The 21,829-nt window shown below is 34.5% G+C and overlaps 2 protein-coding genes across 2 annotated transcripts; one reads left to right on the forward strand and one right to left on the reverse strand.

Annotated features, from left to right (window-relative positions):
• The first annotated feature begins 1,107 nt into the window (after nucleotides 1–1,107).
• LOC113764178 (putative late blight resistance protein homolog R1B-17) lies at nucleotides 1,108–5,501 on the forward strand. Its single transcript, XM_027308260.1, has 2 exons — nucleotides 1,108–4,683; nucleotides 5,203–5,501. The coding sequence occupies exon 1, from the start codon at nucleotides 1,169–1,171 to the stop codon at nucleotides 4,640–4,642; it is 3,474 nt and encodes a 1,157-aa protein (XP_027164061.1). The 5' UTR covers nucleotides 1,108–1,168; the 3' UTR covers nucleotides 4,643–4,683; nucleotides 5,203–5,501.
• Nucleotides 5,502–12,687: 7,186 nt separating this feature from the next.
• Nucleotides 12,688–14,332, reverse strand: LOC113760143. Its single transcript, XM_027302713.1, has 3 exons — nucleotides 14,173–14,332; nucleotides 13,602–13,985; nucleotides 12,688–13,514 (listed from the first exon to the last, which is right to left on the reverse strand). Exons 1-3 carry the CDS (start codon nucleotides 14,330–14,332, stop codon nucleotides 12,688–12,690), a joined length of 1,371 nt encoding a protein of 456 aa, XP_027158514.1.
• Between the last annotated feature and the right edge of the window lie 7,497 nt (nucleotides 14,333–21,829).

Raw genomic sequence — 21,829 nt, forward strand, 5'->3', positions numbered from 1 at the left:
CGTTCTACTTGCGGCAATTCTAAAACGAATGGAAAAAGGTTAAAAGCTGCTACATTAAAGTTACAAGGTGGGGCCAACATTTTTTTGTTGATGGCCGGCGATAATGTTGCCGTCCACTTTTTAATAGCACATTCAATTTCTTTTGAAATAACAAATTCATGATTTTTTAAAAGTGTACCCAACCTGTGATCATGAGGGGCATAATTATTACATTTTAACAAAAATTTGGTGTGGAAATAAGAAAGGCACAATGGATGTTCTATTTCATTTCTTATGTCACACTCTATCTTGCTTTTTATTATATTGCTATAAGTATATTTGGATCGGGTAATCTGCAAATTGGCAAGTTGGTAGGAAAAAAAGAAAAAGAAAAATATGAATAGGTTAAAAAAGCCACACAAAAAAAAAAAAAAAATTAGCTAGGTGAACATTTCAACCAGGCATGTACTATCCATGCAGTACATGTATGATGTATCATCATAAATTGCTGAGCACAGAAAGTGAATATGTCTTAGTAGTTCTTGATACTTAAATTAACTTTGGTTTGATAAAACTAAATGATCTCCATTGGATCCTTAATAAAGCAACCAAAATAATTAAAGGGCCAAGTCTTACCGTCTCTTATATTTTGGTTGCGTGGGTGGAAGCGGTCTTACATTCACACTTGAAGGATGAAGAAATCCTGTCTTTCACTTTGGTAATTGTCCTGTTTCAATTTAAAGCAAACCTTTCACACACACTTGAAGGATAAAGAAATTTCCCTGTTGATAATGCAAGTGTAGGTGTCTTTTATCATGCAAGTGCAGGTGGACTGTCGCTCTCTTAGTGTCATAATGCTTGTTTGTTGCCGTTTTTAGTGGATCTTTTATTTATTTTTTTATTTTTTTTTTAAAGTGGATTCTTCTTGAGTAAATGCAAAGTTAATAAATTCGTTATTTATTTATTTTCCATGACGAAAATTATCCTTTTTCTTTTTCTACTCCAGTCTTCACCAAGTCAACCGCCCTGATTAAGCAGAGAAACCAACAACACCCAGACTTTCGTTCATAGTGACTCAGGAAGTATATTATTTTTCAGCGAGAAAATACTCTATTGCTGAGGTTTCTTTCTCCTTTACCATCTCTGAAATTCGAGAGTCAGAGGAAGATCCCCGCAAAGAGATAGAGACATGGCCTCCACTCGTGTCGACTCCGTCTTGCATAATCTGGAGTTGCTCCACAACAACCTCGAAAAACGTGATTCGTTTGAAACTGGATTTTCCAACCTGCGTGAAGATTTTGAGGCTCTCAAGCTGAATCTGCTGTTCCTGAAACCAGTTCTTCTGTGTGCAAGAAACTGGAGCAGCGACCAATTGAAGGTAAGGCTTCGAGCTTTCTTGTCTAAGATTGAAGCTCCTGTAAACAGATCTGGGATGGATATAAACTCCCTCAATCTTAGGTCAAAAAGTCCATTCAATTTGAAAAGCGTAGTCACAGCTTTGAAACCCGTCGTCTCTAATTTGCTGGGAAACATCAAGTCCTTTAAGCAAGATATCATCGACATATACGATACCTTGTCGAGCTGCAGCTCATCAGAGTCCGGTTCCTGCTTAAGAGACTGTGAACTCGTGGACTTCATAGACTCCGTTCTACAGAATCTGATCGATCTTCTCAGCCGTCGGTATTTTGAGTCCATGGAAGATTACAACAGTGCTTTGCACGCACATATTGAGGCCCTTGAAGACAAGCTTACATTCTTGAAAAATTTCATTGGCTTTGCCAAATTTCTGGGTGTTGAAGAACGTGAATTGGGAGATCTGTTGGCTCACGTTCAAGTTGTGGCTCTAAATGCCGCACGCCTCTCTTACAAGTGTTTGTTTTACAAGGAAGATGAAGAGATGCATGATCCCAGGATGTGCTCCATAATCAGTGAACTACTGGAGAAGATTAACCCCGTTGACCTCCAAGTTTATGAGACATATGTCAAAGTCCTTAAAGCTCCGAAATCCCCAGAATCATTGCTTACAACGCAGACAGGTATGCAAATACTGAAGGATTTTAATGATTCTCTCATAAGTTGTCTTTGGGAGCTCCTATGGTGCAGAACCAGCTTCGCAGTTTCTGTGAAAGATCAAATGAAAAGACTCTATGAGGGACTGAGATTTTTGAGAAGCATTCTAAATGAGGCGCAGGAGAATATGAATGAGCTAAATGATAAAATTGTAGCTGTTATTAGTGAGGTAGGAATTGTAATTTTCTCACTCTTTCTGAATGGAGTGAAAGAAGTCGAGGTTGATTCCTTAGTGGTCGGAGAATCTGCTGATTCTTGTGCTATGTTGGTTACTACCAACAACAGTGTTAAGCTCATTGTGGATCAAGTAAGCGGTTCAAGAATCTCAGCAAGTCTTCCCCACTATCATAGCTTCAGAGGACAAGAAGTTCGCAAGACTACCCGTTTCAAGCCATCAAGAGGTAGAGCACCAATAACTCGTGAAATTGTAGTTGGTCTCGAGGATGAGGCACTAAAAGTGATTAACAGACTCACATCGGGATGGCAACCAGAGTTGGAAGTTATTCCCATTGTGGGAATGCCTGGACTTGGCAAGACCACTTTAGCTAAAAAAGTTTACAATGATCCCCGAGTTCAGGCTCACTTCCATATTTTGCTTTGGTGTACTGTTTCTCAAGAATATAACTTGAAAAATCTACTAGTTCAAATTTTGTCCTCTGTTGGTATACAGGCTAGGGTGAATGAAGAGCACAAAGTTCTGGATGAATATGATTTGGCACAAAAACTCAGGCAAATGTTATTGAAGAATAGATATCTCGTTGTTTTAGATGATGTCTGGGACATTGGGGTGTGGCATGACTTGAGCATTTCATTCCCTGACAATAGGACTGGAAGTCAAATCCTAATTACAACTCGAGAATCTAGCGTCGCTTCAGGGATTAGATTTGGTGGGGAACCTCACAATCTTCGTGAACTTACCAAAGAAGAGAGTTGGGAATTATTGCAGAAGAAGGTGTTTGGAGAAGCAGATTGTCCTCAACCACTACGCATGCTTGGGGAGCAAATAGCAAGAAATTGCAAGGGATTGCCTCTTACCATAGTCATCATAGCTGGAATTTTGTCAACTATAGAGGATGAGGCTTGGAGTGACGTTGCAGATAGATTAACTTCAGCCATTGTGTATGACCAGTGCAAGTATACATTGGAGCTGAGTTACATGAACTTACCACATCATTTGATACCATGCTTTCTGTACTTTGGAGCATTTAGAGAAGATCAAGAAATTGAAACTGAGAAGTTGACGAGGCTATGGATAGCCGAAGGCTTTGTATCTGTTGAAGAGCCTGTGCAAGATACAGAGCCAAAGAGATTAGAGGATTTAGCAGAAGAATACATGATGGATCTTATTGGCAGAAACCTAGTCATGGTTGCCAAACAAGGACATACTGGTGGAGTCAAAACTTGTCGCATTCATGATCTATTACACGAGTTTTGTAAGGACAGAGCCAAACAAGAAAATTTCCTACAGGTGTTGCGTGGCTACGGTGAACTTTCCACTTTTAATGAGCGCCCCTACCTCGAGAGGTTGTCCATTTGGTCCAAGGTAGAGCAGTTTAAGAAGTCAAGGCTATTCTGTCCACAACTATGCAGTCTGCTATTGTTTAGTCAGATTGAAGAGTCTGATTCATTCATGGCTGATATGTCATTTGTCTTTGGCATCTACAAAAAACTTCGAGTGTTGGATTTGGAGCAAATTTTTCTGCGGCATAAGGTTTTTCCTAGAGAAGTAGAAGCTCTTGTTGAGCTGAGATACTTGGGTGTTCAGGGTGCAATGAGTTCCATTCCCTCCACAATTGACAAGCTCTCCAACTTAGAAACTTTTGTTGTGATTGCTGAATCTGGTACTGTTTCATTCCCAGATACCATATGGAACATGACCAAGTTGAGGCATCTACATGTGGTGGGCTGGAACGTTAGTTGTTCTTTGCCGAGTGAAAATCTTGAAAACACCTCTGACCTCTGGAATTTAGACACTCTTTCCACCTTGACTGTGACTTTGGACGACAGAGCGGCAAATATAATGAGAAAGGTTCCGAATGTCCGCCAACTGAAGATCCAGCTCTCAGCGGCAGAGTGCTCTGTGGGATGCTGCAACTTAAGTCACCTTTCAAGTCTAGAAGCACTCGAAGTGTCGGCGGAGTCGTTGCCATCGAATCCTGTTGAGTTTTCTTTCCCGCTAAAACTAAAAGAGTTGGTCCTTGGAGGATTGTATCTGCCCTGGAGTAAAATTTCAGTGATTCAGGAACTACCCGACCTTGAGGTCCTTATATTACTCGGCGAGTCATTTGTCGGAGAAAGATGGGACCTAACACCAAGAGGGTTCCCTAAACTCAGGTGCTTGAGTTTGGAAAACTTGGATGTCGCCGAATGGGAAGGAGCAACAGATGATGATGTTGTCTTTCCGCATCTTGAGAAATTAAGGTTGAGTGGGGTTTTGGAATTGAAAGAGGTCCCTTCCTGTTTAGGGCAGAGTTCATCTCTTGAGGAGATTGAAGTGCGCGACTGTAATGACTCTCTTAAGGAGTCGGTACGCGAAATTGAGGAAGAGCAGAAGTCCAATGGATATGCGGATCTGAAGATCATTATCGACTAGCCAGAAATCTTTAGGGCAGATTCCATGTCAAATGTTGAGAGGTAAACTCCACCCTTTTAATTTTGTCAGCTGCGCTACTAATTGTCACATTGGTTAGAGTAAGGGACGAAAAATTGGGCCTCGTTTATATTGAGAAATTTGATAAAATATTTGAAATTAAACCAAAATCGCACTAACAGTTTGAATTACTCAAAAAATTGGGTCTGAAAGTGCTATTGCTTTATGTGTGAATAGCATAAATGGTCACATCCTTTAAAACTGAGAAATTTTGCAACTCATTTTAGGTACTGTACCAATGAGATTAAATTTGCTGTTGGATGTGGAACAAGAGTTATTACCCCTTAAATACTTTCCAGAAATGTAATTGGAGTAGATTCATAGGTACAGTATGCAAAAGGGACTGTAGTATTTTTTTTCCTTAAATTATCTTTTCAGTTTTGCTGATTGTTATCTAGCAGAATAATGATATGTAGAGTTTTATATCACCGAACTTGCACTTTACAAATTCATACTGCTCGATGTAGGCCCTGTTGAAATTGTGAAAATTCTTTTGACTATAGGTTTATGTGCTTGAATAAAAAGTGGCTAATGAATAAAAAGGTTTGCTGTTGCTGTGGAAGAAGAAAGCAGTTGATGGTTCAAAAGTAGACCTCACGACCAAATATTTTGCCATTGCTGCGGAAGAGAAGAAAGCAGCTGAAGAAGCAAAACTTTTGCCTGTGTTTTTGTGTGCCTTTTTGTTTCGAACTGTGTATAAATTTTAGGGAATTGGGAGGGTTTTGAGCTCCACTGTTTATTATTATTCAACAAAAAAATTCCACAAAAAGGAAAAAAAAATTGTGTTCGACTTTGAAACACTCCATTTGATGCAATAAATGTTATGAGACAGTTGTGTGTTTGGCTTTTTGTACCGTGCTTGTGGACTAATTTACCTCTTTATTTTATTTTATTTGTCAAAATATGACCATATGGGAAGAGGTTCCATTCTCAGTTCTATATATAGGGCAGATTATTGTTTGCAAACATCCTCATACAGCGGTGTCTCAATTGATCAAATACTACTACTACTTGTACCAGAAAGCAATTAAAGTTCTCATGTGTCTGATTTTGATCTGGAAAGTAGGGAATTGAATTTGGAGAGAGCTAATTAAAGCAAGATGCAGTTTTGCTTATAGGATGAGTCATGGAATTGTTTTAGAATAGTTGCATTTTTTTAAAAAAAATATATATAGTTATTGTTTCTAGAAGTAATTTTACTCCAAAAAATTTTAGATATCTTTTTTTTTTGGGCATTCTTTTTTCTGTTAGTGAATAATGGGCAAATCAGCCAGAAGAATGGACTGAAGAAAGTCACAAATATTGAGTACTTCGATTACATTAGTAGCATCACCTTCCAAGAAATGTGGACGCCTAATGTGGACGGCAAATTCAGTAGCCAGCAAGCAAATTATTTGTTCCCTAGTGCCACGTAATTTGTGCCCTAGTTGCAAATAATTATTTGTAAGAAGGGTGATCAATCGGACCCTAGTGCCACATAATTTGTGCTGGGCTACATAAACTGCATGAGGAAGAGTAGGGCTGGGCTGCCCACTGAGCAACCCACCAAATTGTAGCAATTGGGCAATGAACTCTGTCCTGCAACCCAAGCAAAATTGCTTGAGAAAGATTTGGACAAAAGGTTGTTGGAAAAATCAAAATTGGTATGAATGATCCAACTTTTAATTAATCTGCAAGACAAGTATGGCTTACTATTCCTGGGTTTAGAAAAACTAGAGATTCAGTTAAATTATCATGCTGCCCTTGTCACACCAACTGTTAGTGGGTATTTAGTGCCACATAATCTGGCCCACACTAACATGTAAAAAATCAGTTTCACTTAATTAATTCAAATGTTTATTTTTTGGGTTATTATCACTTTACCCTCTTAAACTATATCACTACTATCAGTTTATCCCTTAACGTTATTTTTTAGTCACTTTACCCCTATAAGTAATTCAACTCAACATGTTAAGAAATTTTGGACAAAAAAATCCTTTTATTTTATAGCATTATTACATTGTTATTATCACTTTATTCATTTAGATTATAGTGATACACTCGCTTTAGTTCCTAACATTATTTTCTAGACATTTTACCTCATCGTTAATCTAACTAGTATAGTCAAAAAATTTTAAATATATTTACCCTTTTTTATATATAATTAAAAATAAAAAGTTGGAATGGTTATTTTTCCTTTTTTTCACTTTAATAGATTGAAAAACATAAAAATAAAAGAATTTTCTCAAAAATTTTCACACTTATTAATACTCGGAAAAGAAAAAGACATAGAAAAGAAGGAGACAAAAAATTAGATTTTGCAAAGAAAGAAAATAAAGAAAAGCCTAACATTATCGTATTACTTTAAGATTGTTGAGATTAGGATTGGAATTTGATAGTAAACAGAGAAGTGAAATAATTTTAAAATAATAAAGTATTCAATTCTTTATTATTTGTAATTTTTAAAAAAAGAATTGAGCTCTCTCTCTCTATCCTCTCCCCCTCTCCATCTTTCTATTTTTTTTCAATATTAATAAAATTGCCAAGAATAAAGAAATTAATTCTTTGACTTTTTTTCTTGATACTAAAAAGGAAAAGAGCCACTCTAAATTTTTTATTATTTTTATTATGCAAAGAGGAGGTTATTTGCTTCTAAAGTTTTTTTAACTTACTGAGTTGGTTAAATGGTAGAATAAATTGTCTAAAAAAATAACTCTATGGGGTAAATTGATAATGAGACTATAGTTTATGGGGCTAAAGTGATAATAATTTTAAGGGTTAAACATGTCTTTTCACTTTAATTAACAAACTCTGTTAAATTTGACCGTTAGTCTTGGGGATAAAGTAACTAAAAGATAACGTTAAGGGGGAAATTGATAGTGACACCAAACATTGAGGAGGTAAAGTGATAATAACCCTTATTTTTTTTGTTATCAAGCACGTCTGAATATATTAAGGTCTAAGGTTCCGTTTGATAAAACTGAATCTGAATTCTGAAGTTTGAATTCTGAAATTTGAATACTGAAACAATTAATTTGCTGAATTTTAAGCACTGAAAAAAATATATGAATGTCTGAATTTTAATGCTAAACCTACTTATACTTTTTGATAAATATTTATACCTGAATGCTTAATAAGTTTAATTTGACAATTTTGCCCTTATATCCTTTCATTCAAAAAAGAAATAGAATCTATGATTTAATTAGTTTAAAATTGTTAGGTATGAAAATGACAACATTTATTTTTAAATCAAATTAATATAAAATATGAAATATATTATATGAGGAGTATGGAGAATATGTGAAAGTGATTAAAAAGGGAGAAAAGAGAAACTAAAAATCGTTAGATAGAGAATATTATGTTGTTTAATTAGATAAGAATTTTGAACATAATTAACAAATAAGGGTAGATTTGGTAGATAAGATAAGGTAGCTGAAGTAATTCTATTGATTCTTATCAGAATTAAGCATTCAGTTAGGATTCTTGTGCTGAAAAAAATACATACAGGTTCAGCACTGCTTAACAAGTTCAGTAAATAGATTTTCATTTATCAAACACTCAAAACATTTGAATGTCTGAAAAAATTCAGATTCAGCACTTTTTTATATTATCAAACAGACCAATCCATTATGTTTAAGTGTTGAATTGGATTATCAAATAAGGCATTACTTATCTTATTCATTTATCCATCATAATGGAACTTTCCTTTTATAATTTAAATTGTAAACTATTTCCACTATTACAATAATTCAACAAATTTTGACGGTTCAAATACCTCTCTAAAGTGTTATGTATGTCAATCTTTTTCTTAAAACTAATTATGTTTCAATTAAGACCACTAGACAGCATAAGATTCGAACTGATTAATCCTGAGTTTGGGCTACATCAACAGGAGGCTTTCAACTTTTTTTTTTTTTTTTTTTAACAGTTTCATGCTTGAAATCGTTGTCTTTTCATTTTTATTTTTGGTATGGCTTCAGTCCTTTAGTAATTTTCCCGCCTTAAGAGTTTTTTTTCTCAACTGATATGGTACAGAAACAGGACAACGTTTGCAAATCCAAAAAATGACTTGAGGATGCGGACGGGTATCGGATGCATATGGAATAACACCGTAGTTATTGCTGATTTGCTAAACTTATCCTTAACCGGGTAGCCCAAATAATTGGGAATGGCAACGGGACGGGATTAGAGCGGGACTGTTGCCTAAACATATCCCCCGCCCCGCTCCACTTCCTTCGCAGATGTCTGTTGGGAAAAAGTTTATAATTAGTAATTTAGTACAAATGTATAATTAGTAAAAAGTATATAATAAAATAAATGTATAATTAATAAAAATTGTAGTTAGTAATTTAGTATAAATATATTAGTACAACTAATCAATAATTTGTATTAATATAAATATATAATTATTAGTATAACTAATAATATTAATTACATTACATATGCATAATTTGATATTTATAATTAATAATATTAAATATGTTATGTGTGTGTGTATATATATATTATTATTTTATTTAAGTGGGGGATGGGGCGGTCGTACCCCATAATGTTTTTTAATGAGGGGAGCATTTTTCCCCTCGCCCCGCCCTATCCCCCACCCCATTAATCTCCCGCGGGGTACCTCAATTGCCATCCCTATGAATAATGAAATCATAGAGGCCGAAATTAATCCAAAAATTTAGGTCTTTTCTACATAGTAAAGATCAAATAGAACTTGCATACACTAATGTTAAGGCACATCCAATGTGTATGCAGTTCAGAAATAATTATTAATTTTATGAATATTTTAATTTTGTTTTTACAAAATTAAATTACATATAAATTCTTCATATAAAAAAACTACAATTTATTAGTAATTTTTTATCTTTAATACAGTTATAGTTAATTTGGTAGCTACAATATTTAAGGGAGTTATGAGAGACATGTTGTTTGGATTGCAGTTTATTTGTCAAAAAATATTTGCTTACATCATCATTACAATTTCCAACACACCTTTTTATCTTCCCAATTACCTTTTTATCTCACATACATCACATCACAAAAAGTACTACAGTAAAAATATCTCTAATAATTCACAATCCTTAAATTAATTTTTGATTGAAAGTTCAAAAAAATGATACAAAATGTTTATCCCAAACTGCCAGCTCTCTCCTTTTATTATTGTATATAGGTACAGATAATGATTGCTTAAATTGATGTACTTAATCCGTAGTTAGCTAGGAAAGCATATTTTTTTTTTGAAAAAAAAAAAGCATATGGAAAGCATATGGTACCATGTATCATTTTACATCATAACACACATTTAAAGTTAAGAATAAAACACAAAAAGCTGAGAACCTCCTTTAAGCTCGCCATTTGGTAATACAGCCACTCTGGACGAACTGGGACACAAGCTGAGCAAGACAAAATGTAAATTAGTTGAGCTCTTGTCAATACTCTAGGTCACCAGCCGATACACTCGGACTATTCAGACAGCAAACATAATATTGGGCAGAAATTTGCATGTAAACATCTCCAACCGTTCCATTAGACCAAAAGCAAAATATACGCCTGTCAAATTACTATATCAAATTATAACTCAGTTACAAGCAAAAAAAAGCCATACTTCATATTATGTGAACAAGCAAAAAATTTTACGTGAAAATACAGGCGACTTAAAAGGTGGAAAATGCTGTTAATTAACTTGAGATTGTTTTGAAGTAGATAGCTCTCCATAGCTACTAGAAAATTATAAAAATGGAAAAACTTGATGGACATCGCCATTCATGATAATAAGCTGTGCATTGGACATGCCTGTCTCATTTAGGCTCAAATTCATGTTATGCTAAACAGGTATAGAAATAGCTGCACAGGCTAGCTAACGGGGAGATCTAACTCGACACACTCAATAATGTAAACATATCCAAGCACCACATTTATCTGTACAACTCTATTTGGTTACAGAATATTTGTCCACAAATGCCAGATCGACCTGAATGATAGCAGGTGCTCGAGCCCATCCCAGGTAGCTCGAGTGGTTTCGTTGCCTCTCTTTAGGGTATGGCGATCACGGTTCGAGTCCTGGGGCTATCGTATTCGAGGGGATTGGGCCTCTCCCCTCGGGCTGCAGGGGATTAGTTCGGCCAAAGGCCCGGACACCCCTGTGTCAGAAAAAAAAAAAAAGAAAAAAAAGATAGCAGGTGCTTGAGCATTGAAAGGTTTCGTATAGATCAATTATGACTACTGTTGATATCTGGCTTCTAGCTCTACACACAAAATACAATAAATAGCCATATGAATCCAACATTTTTAGCTCACAAATAATTCAAAACCACAAACAATTATTGACTTGTACCAAATATGAATTTCTCAATTCCCCTTTCTAAACAGGACAGCAGAATAATAAGAGTTGGCAACACCATGCATGGGAAGAAATTTTATGTGATGTGTCATGACAGACACAATCAGAAGAAAGTGGCATAAGTTTCAAAAAGTTATTCACTGTAAAATATGTCAAGCTAGAATTAGTAAAGAACTAAGCATTACTAAATGAATTATGAAGTGGGTGTATCCAATGTGTCAACAAACAAATAAATTTAGTATTTCCAATAAAATGGACACATAAAACATAGTTGCAGAACATCCACCTGTCAAAGATGGTAAAACGCCATGTGTGAAGATTGATAAGATCAAGGAATGGTGGACTTCGGTTGTAACTTCGACAATTTTTTATCATGCTAACCAAGGCCATTAAAGGATTCTAGCAAGAGGTATTACAAAAGTGTGATTGCATCTAAATTGGTACCAAAAGAGCAACAAGGGTGGACATTGACAAGGAGAACCACTTTAAATTTGCCAATTGTGCGGAAGCAATCTTGGTATTGCATTTTGCAGTTAGAGGCTACAAAGTCCACAAAAGTTTTGGACTATAACAAAGTTCGACAAAAAGGAGATAAAAAGACAGGGTTCCTACAGAATAGAACTAGAAGCAATCACAGGTGAAGTGAACTTTGGCACAAATCTAAGGTAGCTACATTCAGGTCACACACATGACACACCACAGGCTTGATAATGATTTTGTTTGCAAAGGTGGGACACTTTACAAAAACCCAAAAGAGAATTACGAAAATGATGCACTGAATTGTTAAAATAAAAAAAGAAGAAACTTAAGAGTAACTGCAATAGAGCTGGAAGTTCACATAGTTTATAATTCATCCAGCAGGTAACCTACATCATGCAATTCAACAAAACATTCAATGATCCTCTAATATAATCCTCAACAAGAATTTCCAGAAAACAAATTTAGAGTGGCTTCAATGATTGTGTGATTGTGAGTCTTTGGGTTTGTGTGTGTGTGTGTGTGTGAGAGAGAGAGAGAGAGAGAGAGAGAGCTAACTAAACAGTAAACTGATAGGTGAAAACCGGAACAAAAATCCTCCACTGAGGTTTACTTCGGCTGTTTCAGACAATGGAAAATCATTTTTGTGTGCCATACTTCTATTTTTCTAGTGGGAAATTGTATGGAAATTACAACCAGCAGTGTTGCGATACTGCAAGAGTTTCTCTCAACCACCAGTCCCCTGGGGCTGGAAAAAAAATTATTCTATACCAAATCTGGGAGGAAAACTATTAGAAGGATAGAAAGAAGCACAAAGATTATCCAGAATTTGCAATGCCCCTTTAGGAATGTCACACAACAGTTCTATACCCATTCAAGTAAAATTTAATAATTCTTAGTGCCCCTGGGGTAGATGATAGTCATTAAATTGAAGTTTAAGAAGTTCTATGTCATGATGAAGACTATTACTTGTAAATACTACAATTGGCTGGTGTCAGCTGCATGCCATATTAATCAAATTTGCCAAAATGTCTCGCAATGAGTTCACTCATTAACCAGTTCAATCCAGTAAAAAAGCCTCCCAACAACGGAGCACAAATGGAGTAACCGAAAATTGCAAAAAGGAAAATTCACATAAACACAAGAAAATGGACTGAGTAAATTTAATACCTGAATGTTCCAAATTTCATCAAGAAACTGCAGGAAGCGACTTGGGATCAACTTCAAAAGATCCCTCTGGTACACCTTTGCTCTCTTGGCTGCTCATCCTAAAAGAAGGTATTTTGTGGGAAAACCTAAAGAGCTCTTCATCACGTATCAAAAAAGTATCCTTCTTGTTGTGGTTTCTTCTGCGATATAAACTTCCATATCCTTCCAATTTATCCAAGGAAGCAACTCTAGTGTCAAAAGGATTTCTCTGGACAATCTCAACTATCTCATACTGGCAAGATAAATGATTTTCGGGATTAGAAGCACAGCAACTAAGGTTCCAATCCTTATAGAGGGCCCAAGTCTCTCCCTTTTGAGGATGTATTAAGTAAGGACTGCCAAGATTGCAAGAAGCAAAATTATCTTTGTAGAAAGCTTGACGCAAAAAGTTACAACGAGATAATGACAGGGCCTCCTGTTTACCACATATAAATTCACCACAACCAACAGGTAACCCCGCATCTATCCGCTCCTTCCAACCCTGCTTTATGGCAGGTAACTTCACACTTTTGGTGTTCTTCCTGTACGACATTGCACCTGGATAATGTGCCACAGGCTGGAGCCATGCAATGCAAACAATAGGATCACGCACCTTCAAGACCCTTGCATATGATTTTTGTATCTTATTATTACTACTGTGATAAAAACAAGCCCAAATTTGACCAACATGAAACCTGCTTAACGTGTATGTTCTTCTGAAGTTATTAAACAATTTGTTCGAATGATAAATAGGACTTGAGCCTTCAAAACCTGAAGAATCACAAGAATCTGAGTACGTATCTGAATTTGAATTGGCCAAGCCTAAACCTGCCTTACCAAGATCATGTGCTGAACTTGAATAACCTTAATCAGACTCTGACACTGAATGGGAATCATTTAGATTACATCCCAAACCTGAATGACCAGAATCTGATCCAACCAGATCAATGACAGGATGTTGTTCAGAGTCATTCTCATATTCATTCTTGTCTCCACTTTTCCTTCCTTTCTTTGCCCTTCCCCAGGTTGGGATCGGATTTATTGAATCAAGTTTTCTAGAACAACTTTCCTTGCTTTTTTGCGCAGAATCAAGCTCTCTTTGTTTCAAGCCAATCTCTCTTTTCTGTAATTCCAAAACCTTTTCCCTAGCCTCCAGCTCACTTTCTCTAGGTTCAAGCATCCCCTGTTTTGAACCCAAAACCTTTTCCCTCACCTCAATCTCCTTCTGTAAACTCTTCAATTTTTCCTCTTTCTTATCAACCAACTCGAGCTCTCTCCAATGATCTGCTACCTGTCTTTCTTTTAAACATAGTTCTCTAAAACCCTCATCAATAGAACTTCTGATTTCCCCAACTTCTCAAAAAGCCTTCCTATCAACTTCTCTTGTCACTTATTTTCCCTTCCCTACCCCTAATATCATCTCTAATCAAACTTAATTCATTCTTTTGCCCCTCCAATTTTTTCCACCCTTATTCCAAAAACAAACGACACTCTCTCCCCTTCTCCTCAACTTCCTTCGCCGGAGCTTCGATGGCCTCTAGCATCACAGCAAGTTCTGTAGAACTTTCAGAAAGAGATTCTTGTACACCATTCAGATGATTTTCTCTAGCTTCCAGTCCAATCAAAGCTTCTCGGAAAATTTCCATATCAAGTCCAGATTTTGCTAAAATTTGCCAGATATTTCCTCCAAAACACCCATAAATAAGTGTGGTTTATAATAATGCGACAAAAAAGTAGCTCGGTATTTCGGTTTGTGGCCATTCCTCAATTGTGTTTCTTTTACCTTTTTGGTTTTTGGCGGGGATTATATAAAACTGATTAAACTGACATGACTAATTCCTCAATCATCATTTTTACGTTTTCAATGAAAATGAAAACATTTTCAATTACTATTTTATTTTATACTAATCATTATTTTACTTTTCATATATATATATATATATATATCAAATCACTGCAATAAATAACAATTCAAATGGGATCAAAAATTTTCCTCCATCAGTGCACACACTGTTTTGCATCGATTTACCTCCTCAATCTTTCAATGTCCACCATATCACATATTATCATTGCAAAACCAGCATTTTGGCCTTGCAAAAATTTTTAGATTTTTTATTCTGCATCTAAGAACGTGCTCTGAGCCTCTATCCACCTTTTACTCAAAAAGTTTCATTCTAGGTTGTTGAACATGGACTTTAGCCAACGAAAGGACTGGAGATCGGAGTCATCGGACGTAAGGGAGCCAAATTAGTGCAATGTACCAATGTCGTGCGAAATCGTAATGCCTATCAATTCAGCCTTTTGCACGTTTGTATTGGCTAGTTAAGAAGACTCAACCATATATACAAAATATCATTATTATTAGGGAGAATTATAGTTTTGGTGCTTAATATTTGGCCTGTGTATTAAATTGGTCTCTACTATTGTAGCCAAAATAAATCTGGTCCTTAAAACTTTTGATTTAGGCAAATTTAGGATAATGAAAAATCACAATAACCAACAATCAAAATCAAATTGGCTTCAGTCAAAAGTTTTGACTTTGTATATTTAGTCCCTAATGTTTGACATTTCGACTTTTTATTTTTAGTCCCTGATGTTTGATATTTTGACTTTTTATTTTTAGTCCTTAATGTTTGATGTTTTAGTTAATGTGGTCCCTTAAATTTCAAGTCGTTATAATTTGGGGTTTAGAGACAAAATGAAATGTGAATTCAATTACATATATGACAAATGTCTTCCTAAATGCCTAAAAAATTTCATGAAAACACTTCTTTTCAGAACTAGATGAAAACGCTTTATATCAACACAATGACATCATTTAAGTTAAAAAGTATAAATTTTGTTGAATACATTACAATCAGATGACAATGTATGAATAATTTATAAAATAAAAAAACAAAAGGAGATATCTCTAGTGTTAATATAAAAATTTATTATCATTATATTGTTAGTCTACTACACAAGTTCTTGCATGACTTGTGCACATAGGACTTAAATTGCTATAGTTAGGAATTGTAATTATAAAATCTAGTAAAGATAAATACTATATCAAGTGCTTTTAATTATTATTAATTAATTATCAGTTAATTACTAATAGCGTAAAACAATAATTATATACATTATACCAAATTTGGGATGGATTATACAAAAAGGAAGAAATATATGAGAAATTGTGTCAAAAATAAAAAAATGTTTAATTAAAATTCCTAGTACCCATTTAACACAATTTCACTTTAATTCGCATCTTATTTTATCCTAAAACCCTCAATATCACTATTGAAATCTAAAGTGACTAAAATGATTGAAATGATTAAAATTTCAAACATGATGGACCAAAAATACAAAGTTCAAAACTATTGACTAATGGCAATTTGATTTTGACCATTAGTCATTGTTGAATTTCCATCAAATGTCCTAAATGTGCTTAATATTAGAAATTTTGGAGACCGAATTTGTTTTGGCTAGTACATTAGGGATTAATTTAACATATATGCTAAACATTGGGGACTAAAACTACAATTCTCCTTTATTATTATTGTAGATTGCCAGTAGATTAAGTTTGAACATACCATAACAAAGATAACGCTTTCTTACATACATACATGTCTGTGGAAGTATGAACGTATCAGTATCAAATAGAAATTTGAAACGAAACTTGTTTAACATACCATATGGAACAAGATTCTTCCTAAATCTCAGTACATCAAGAACATTAATAAGAGTTATAATATTTTGACAAGTAAATTCCAAATTCAATTTCACTTATTCCTGCAATGGGAGCTGTGGCTGGATATTTTATGTAAAGCAACTATTCCATTTTGAGCTGGTTTCATAAATTTGAAGAATTCCTTATTTTGCATATATGTTTTATAGCCTCAGTACTATTGACCAACTAAGCAAAGCTATCTTCCATAAGGTTCACCTTGAAGATCATTGCAATTAGCCCTTTACTTGCATTATTGCATGTCTCTTACTTCTCATTTTTAGCCTTCTTAAAAAGTCTATATTTGGACTTGCAGTGTCCACGTTTGTTGCAATAGCAGCAGTTTCCTCTCTTATTCATTTTCTCGTTATTTTAGTGATTCTTGTACTGATCATCTTTCTTGTCTCGTGACTTGCTTGACTGTCCTCTTCAATCACGTGTATTTTGGTAGAAGAATCTGGGATCTCATCTTGTGTTTCCTCCTTTGCATGCGAAATTCCTCCTCAACTCTTAAGGACTTGGCAACACTTTCAAGACAGATGCCTTCTCTCTTTATATTTCATACTTCTCTTGAAATCTTTTCATGTTGGAAACAATTTGTCTATTATGGAAGTCACAGCAATGATTTCATCCATACGCATAAGTAAAACGGTTCAAAATTTCTGCAAATTGCTCCATAATAGGTCTTGCATCTATCATTTTATAATTGTTAAAAAGAAGAAACAAAGAACTTCTTGATTGTAGTATCCTCTTGCACACATTTGGATTTGAATTGTCACCGTGTGGTAAACATCAAAGAGTTCATCACTCATTTCATCAAGGATGTGGCCTCTCTAAATTTAATAATCATTGTCCCATTTTTGCTTCTTTTTAGTTTCTTTAAGAGATTTTTCGTCTCCTTATGTGCTAAGTTTTGGTGTTGTCAAGACACATACAACCTTCATCATTTTTTGTCAACATACGAAGTTTCCTTCACCTTCATATTCACGATGTTGGTTGCCAACTCTTTCAAAGAACTAGCAGTTCTTCAAATATAGTCTTAAAGATTGTTGGAAAATAGAAATAAAGGGAATTTTTTAAATATGTATGCCAGTAGAAGAAAATTATAACCAAGTTGTGTATTATGTACACTTTCCTTAAAGCTATATTTGTCCCTTATCTAGTGCAATAAAAGGAGAAATATCCTTGAGGATAAGGTAGAGTGATAATGCTTAAAAGAAACTTACACCTGTTTCTTAAACCTTAGAACCAAAGCTATATTTTTTGAGCTTTCCAGCCATGTTGTCTAAGAGATGCTAAAAATTATAGATTAGTTCTATACGATGAGTTCTTACCTGCTAATACTGTCCTTCCAAAATTCTTGTATACTATGTAGTCAAAACTTAAAAAGAAAAAAAGACAAGGGACAAAAGAAGAGCTCACAAAAATCATTAACATCAGTGCCAATGGCTTCACTGACATTAACTATCCAGGAAACCTCATTGTATTTTCAAAATATGTACTCACTTAGCAACCAAAAAGTTCAAAATTCAAACATCATATATGTAGTTCCCACTGATGCTTAAAACTAAACAATTTAGTATAACTTCGTAGTCATATACTACAGTATAACATATTAAAAGGAGAAGAATGCTTCCTAACGAAAAGACCAGATAACTGAATCATACAAAAAAAAAATCTCAATTCTTTTATCGACTCGACATTCATAAACAAACAAATAGGCTAACGAGAGTTTGGTAAATTTACTAGTTGGTCCAAAATCCTAGAAGGTTTTCTTGTGCATGGTCAAGAGCATAAGGTATATAAACTTGTTAAATCCTTATATGAATTAAAACAAGTGCCTAAGTAGTGGCATAAAAAAATGATCAAGTTATTCATACTAATGTCTTTTAGGTTCATGAATCTGGCAAGTGTGTTTATATAGCAAGTTTAAGGATGATAAATGTGTCATTATATGTTTATATGTTGGATGACATGTTAACCATTAGATATTTTCCCCTCCCCTCAAAAAATATTTACTAATTCTAGGCTATGAAAGCCTTAATGACATTTCTATGAGTACAATAAATTATAATACTGAATGCAAGCCTTCGTAGATATCCAAAAGTAAATCTGCAGTACCATCTTGTCATTCGTTGTTTATTTTAGTTTTTGACATGTTAACCATTAAAATGACATTCCTCTTATATGTCTAAGAGAGGAATGTCATTGGATTGATATCTCCTTTAGATCACTTTTTTTTAATTATGACTTAATTATAAAATATTTTTCTATAAGTAGAATTTATATTACAAATCACATATATGAAGAGACTATTTTAATTTTCAATACAATTTAAACTACATCATGCATTAAACTATTTTTTTTTTAAATTTCTTGACTTCTTTGTAACTGTCTAGGTAATTTTTCAAGGTGTTAATTACTTAACAAAATTCTTTTATTTGGTTGACTTTGATTAGATTTAATTTACTCACATTCTTTGCTATCCCAAACCACCTCGATGCAAAGAACTATGGACCAATATTGGATAACAATTTAGTTATTTTTTATCTACATTTTTTGGTTTAAAAATTTATTTTATTTTATTGGTTAAATAGTTATTAAGAGTGCAAGAGCAATATTGTTAATTTTCAACATTTAATAGGGACTGTGGGTGATGAATACTCAATATGTATGCATATTTTAGGAAAAAAGTAAATAATGATCGAAATTTGTGTTGATAACGGAGAGTTAAAATGAATGCAATCCTCCAGTCAGGTTGATTCTTGCAACATTTAAAGCAAGGAATATAATTATAGAATAGTAGAAATGGAAGGTGATGTATTGAAGCAACTTTGATTAGTGGGTTAGCTAATAGTAGAGGACTGACATGGCTTAGATAAGATGTATATGGAATGATACTGAATATTGGAAGGGTCTATTCAGAAAAATAAATAATGACACTTATTTTTAACATCAAACCTGCTCAGGCTTTATACATAGAGATATTTAGTCTTGTCAAGTTTATAGTAGAAGTAAGTGAAATTTTAAAACTTACAAGGAAACTAAATGATGTTATTAAAGATCTCGGGGGAGGTTTTTGAAATCACCCTTGAAAGAAACAGTTTTGGAGTTAAGATGCAATTTGTTGAGTACTTTCTGGGCCAAAATAAAATTTGAAGGAAAAGTAGGTTAAAGTGCGATTTTGAGAAATAGTCATCTTCCCCTTCGATGCAGTGGCAGATACAGTCACTCAAGTTCAATCACCGCTGCCAAATCCCTGCTTATCAGACTATTTCTTGCCCAGGAAATCCTTCCTATTTTTTTTTTTTTTTGGCCTTTTCGCTCTGTTCATGATTACGGCCTTCTTTTTATTCAATTTAAACCCTCTGACAAGAAAAAGAAGTTCATAATCGATACCTTAAATAAAAGATCAAAATTTTTTTGAGCAACTGCCTCGTGCATCTCCCAACAAATTGAACACCCCCCCCCCATTCAGCCCTAGGTGCGCCCAAGTATTCCCTTCAAAACAATTTTAAAAGCATCCATATCCAAAACTTGACTATGTTTGAATTGTACAGTTTTCTATCAAAAAAATTATATCATTTGTGGACGCATTTTTGGAACGTCTTTTCATTTCATATGCTTTAAATTATTATACTATTTATTTTATAAAAATTTTAAAAAATAATAATTCAAACGGATCTTAGTTTCACTGTGAGTTTGTCGTTTCTGACTTGTATTTATATATATGACAAGACGGAGGAACTCAGAGGAGTAGGGGCTAAGCAGAAGAGGGAGAGGAAGGATAGAGGAGATGAATTGGGAAGTTTTGGAAATTTTTTATTTAACCAGTTTTACAGGTAGCCTATCCCAAAAACAGTTGTTTTGTATTTTCTCACCAACAGGGCAACAACGCGTCTTGTGTCCATACTATTTCAGTAGCATCATAGTTAGAAAAGGAGGAAAAAAAAGAGCAAAGAATTCAGTGTATTTCCTGTCTAGTATGTGATGCTTGTCGGGAACCTTTTCGTTCTACTTTTATTGCGGCAATTCTAAAATGAATGGAAGAAGGTTAAAAGCTGCTACATTCAAGTTATAAGGCGGGGAAAAACATTTTTTTGTTGATGGCCGGCGATATTGTTGCCGTCCACTTTTTAATAGCACAGTCAATTTCTTTTGAAATAACAATTTCATGCTTTTTTAAAAGTGTACCCAACCTGTGACCATTGAGGGGCATAATTACTACATTTTTAACAAAAATTTGGTGTGGGAATAAGAAAGGCACCATGGATGTTCTGTTTCATTTTTTATGTCACTCTCTATCTTACTTTTTATTATGTTGTTATCGGTGTATTTGGGTCAGGCAATCCGTAAATTGGCAAGTTGGTAGGAAAAAAAAAGAAAAAGGGAAAAAAAATTAGCTAGGTGAACATTTCAACCAGGCATGCACTATCCACGCAGTACATGTATCATCATAAATTGCTGAGCACAGAAAGTGAATATGTCTTAGTAGTTCTTGATAGTTAAATTAACTTTGGTTTGATAAAATTAAATGATCTCCATTGGATCCTTAATAAACCAAACCAAAACAAATAAACGGTCAATTCTTGTATTCTCTTATATTTTGGTTGCGTGGGAGGAAGATGTCTTGCGTTCACACCTGAATGATAAACTAAAGAAATCCTGTCTTCACTTTGGTAATTGTTTTGTAGCAATTTAAAATGGACTTACAAAATCATTATGAGCTTTGAGCAAATTATCCTTATTATTACGGCAGACCCAAAAAACAAAAGAGTTAAATAGATAATAAATATTTTTTGGCCCACAATTTAGTTATTGATATTAGTGGGTAGGCCAGGGCGCAGCATGGCCAGACCCATGCTAGTTAAAAAGGCTAAAAACCACCACCAACTCGGTAGACTTTTGGTTTAATCAACTGCTACATTCAAGTTGCACGGCGAGGCCAACATTTTTTTCTTGATGGCCAGATATAATGTAGTCATCGTACACTTTTTAATAGCACAGTCCATTTCTTTTAAAATAACAAATTCATGCTTTTTTAAAAAGTGTACCCAACTTGTGACTATTGAGGGGTATAGAAATAGTCATTTGTCTAGCGTGACTGTAAGACTGGAGGTTCCCAAATAAAAAAAAAAAAAAAAAAAACAAGACGAAAGGTTGGGGTACTTGAACCAGGCATTCCGCAAAATAGGCAAGTTGGCTAAAAAAGAAAAAGACAAACAGGTAAAAAGGAATTCACAATGGTTGCCGGTTGCCTTCCCCGTACAAGAATGTTGATGATGCAAGTGTAGGTTGCTGGTTGATTTCCTCGCACACAGGAATGTTGACACGATAATTCCTATTCTACACCTGATTTGCTAATCCTATTCTATACTTTCACCTGATGGTGAAATTTTTAGGACAGTCATTCTCTAGTGAAATTTTTAAGAAAGTCTAG

This window comes from Coffea eugenioides, chromosome 2, assembly GCF_003713205.1.
Source record: "Coffea eugenioides isolate CCC68of chromosome 2, Ceug_1.0, whole genome shotgun sequence".
Lineage (NCBI taxonomy): Eukaryota > Viridiplantae > Streptophyta > Magnoliopsida > Gentianales > Rubiaceae > Coffea > Coffea eugenioides.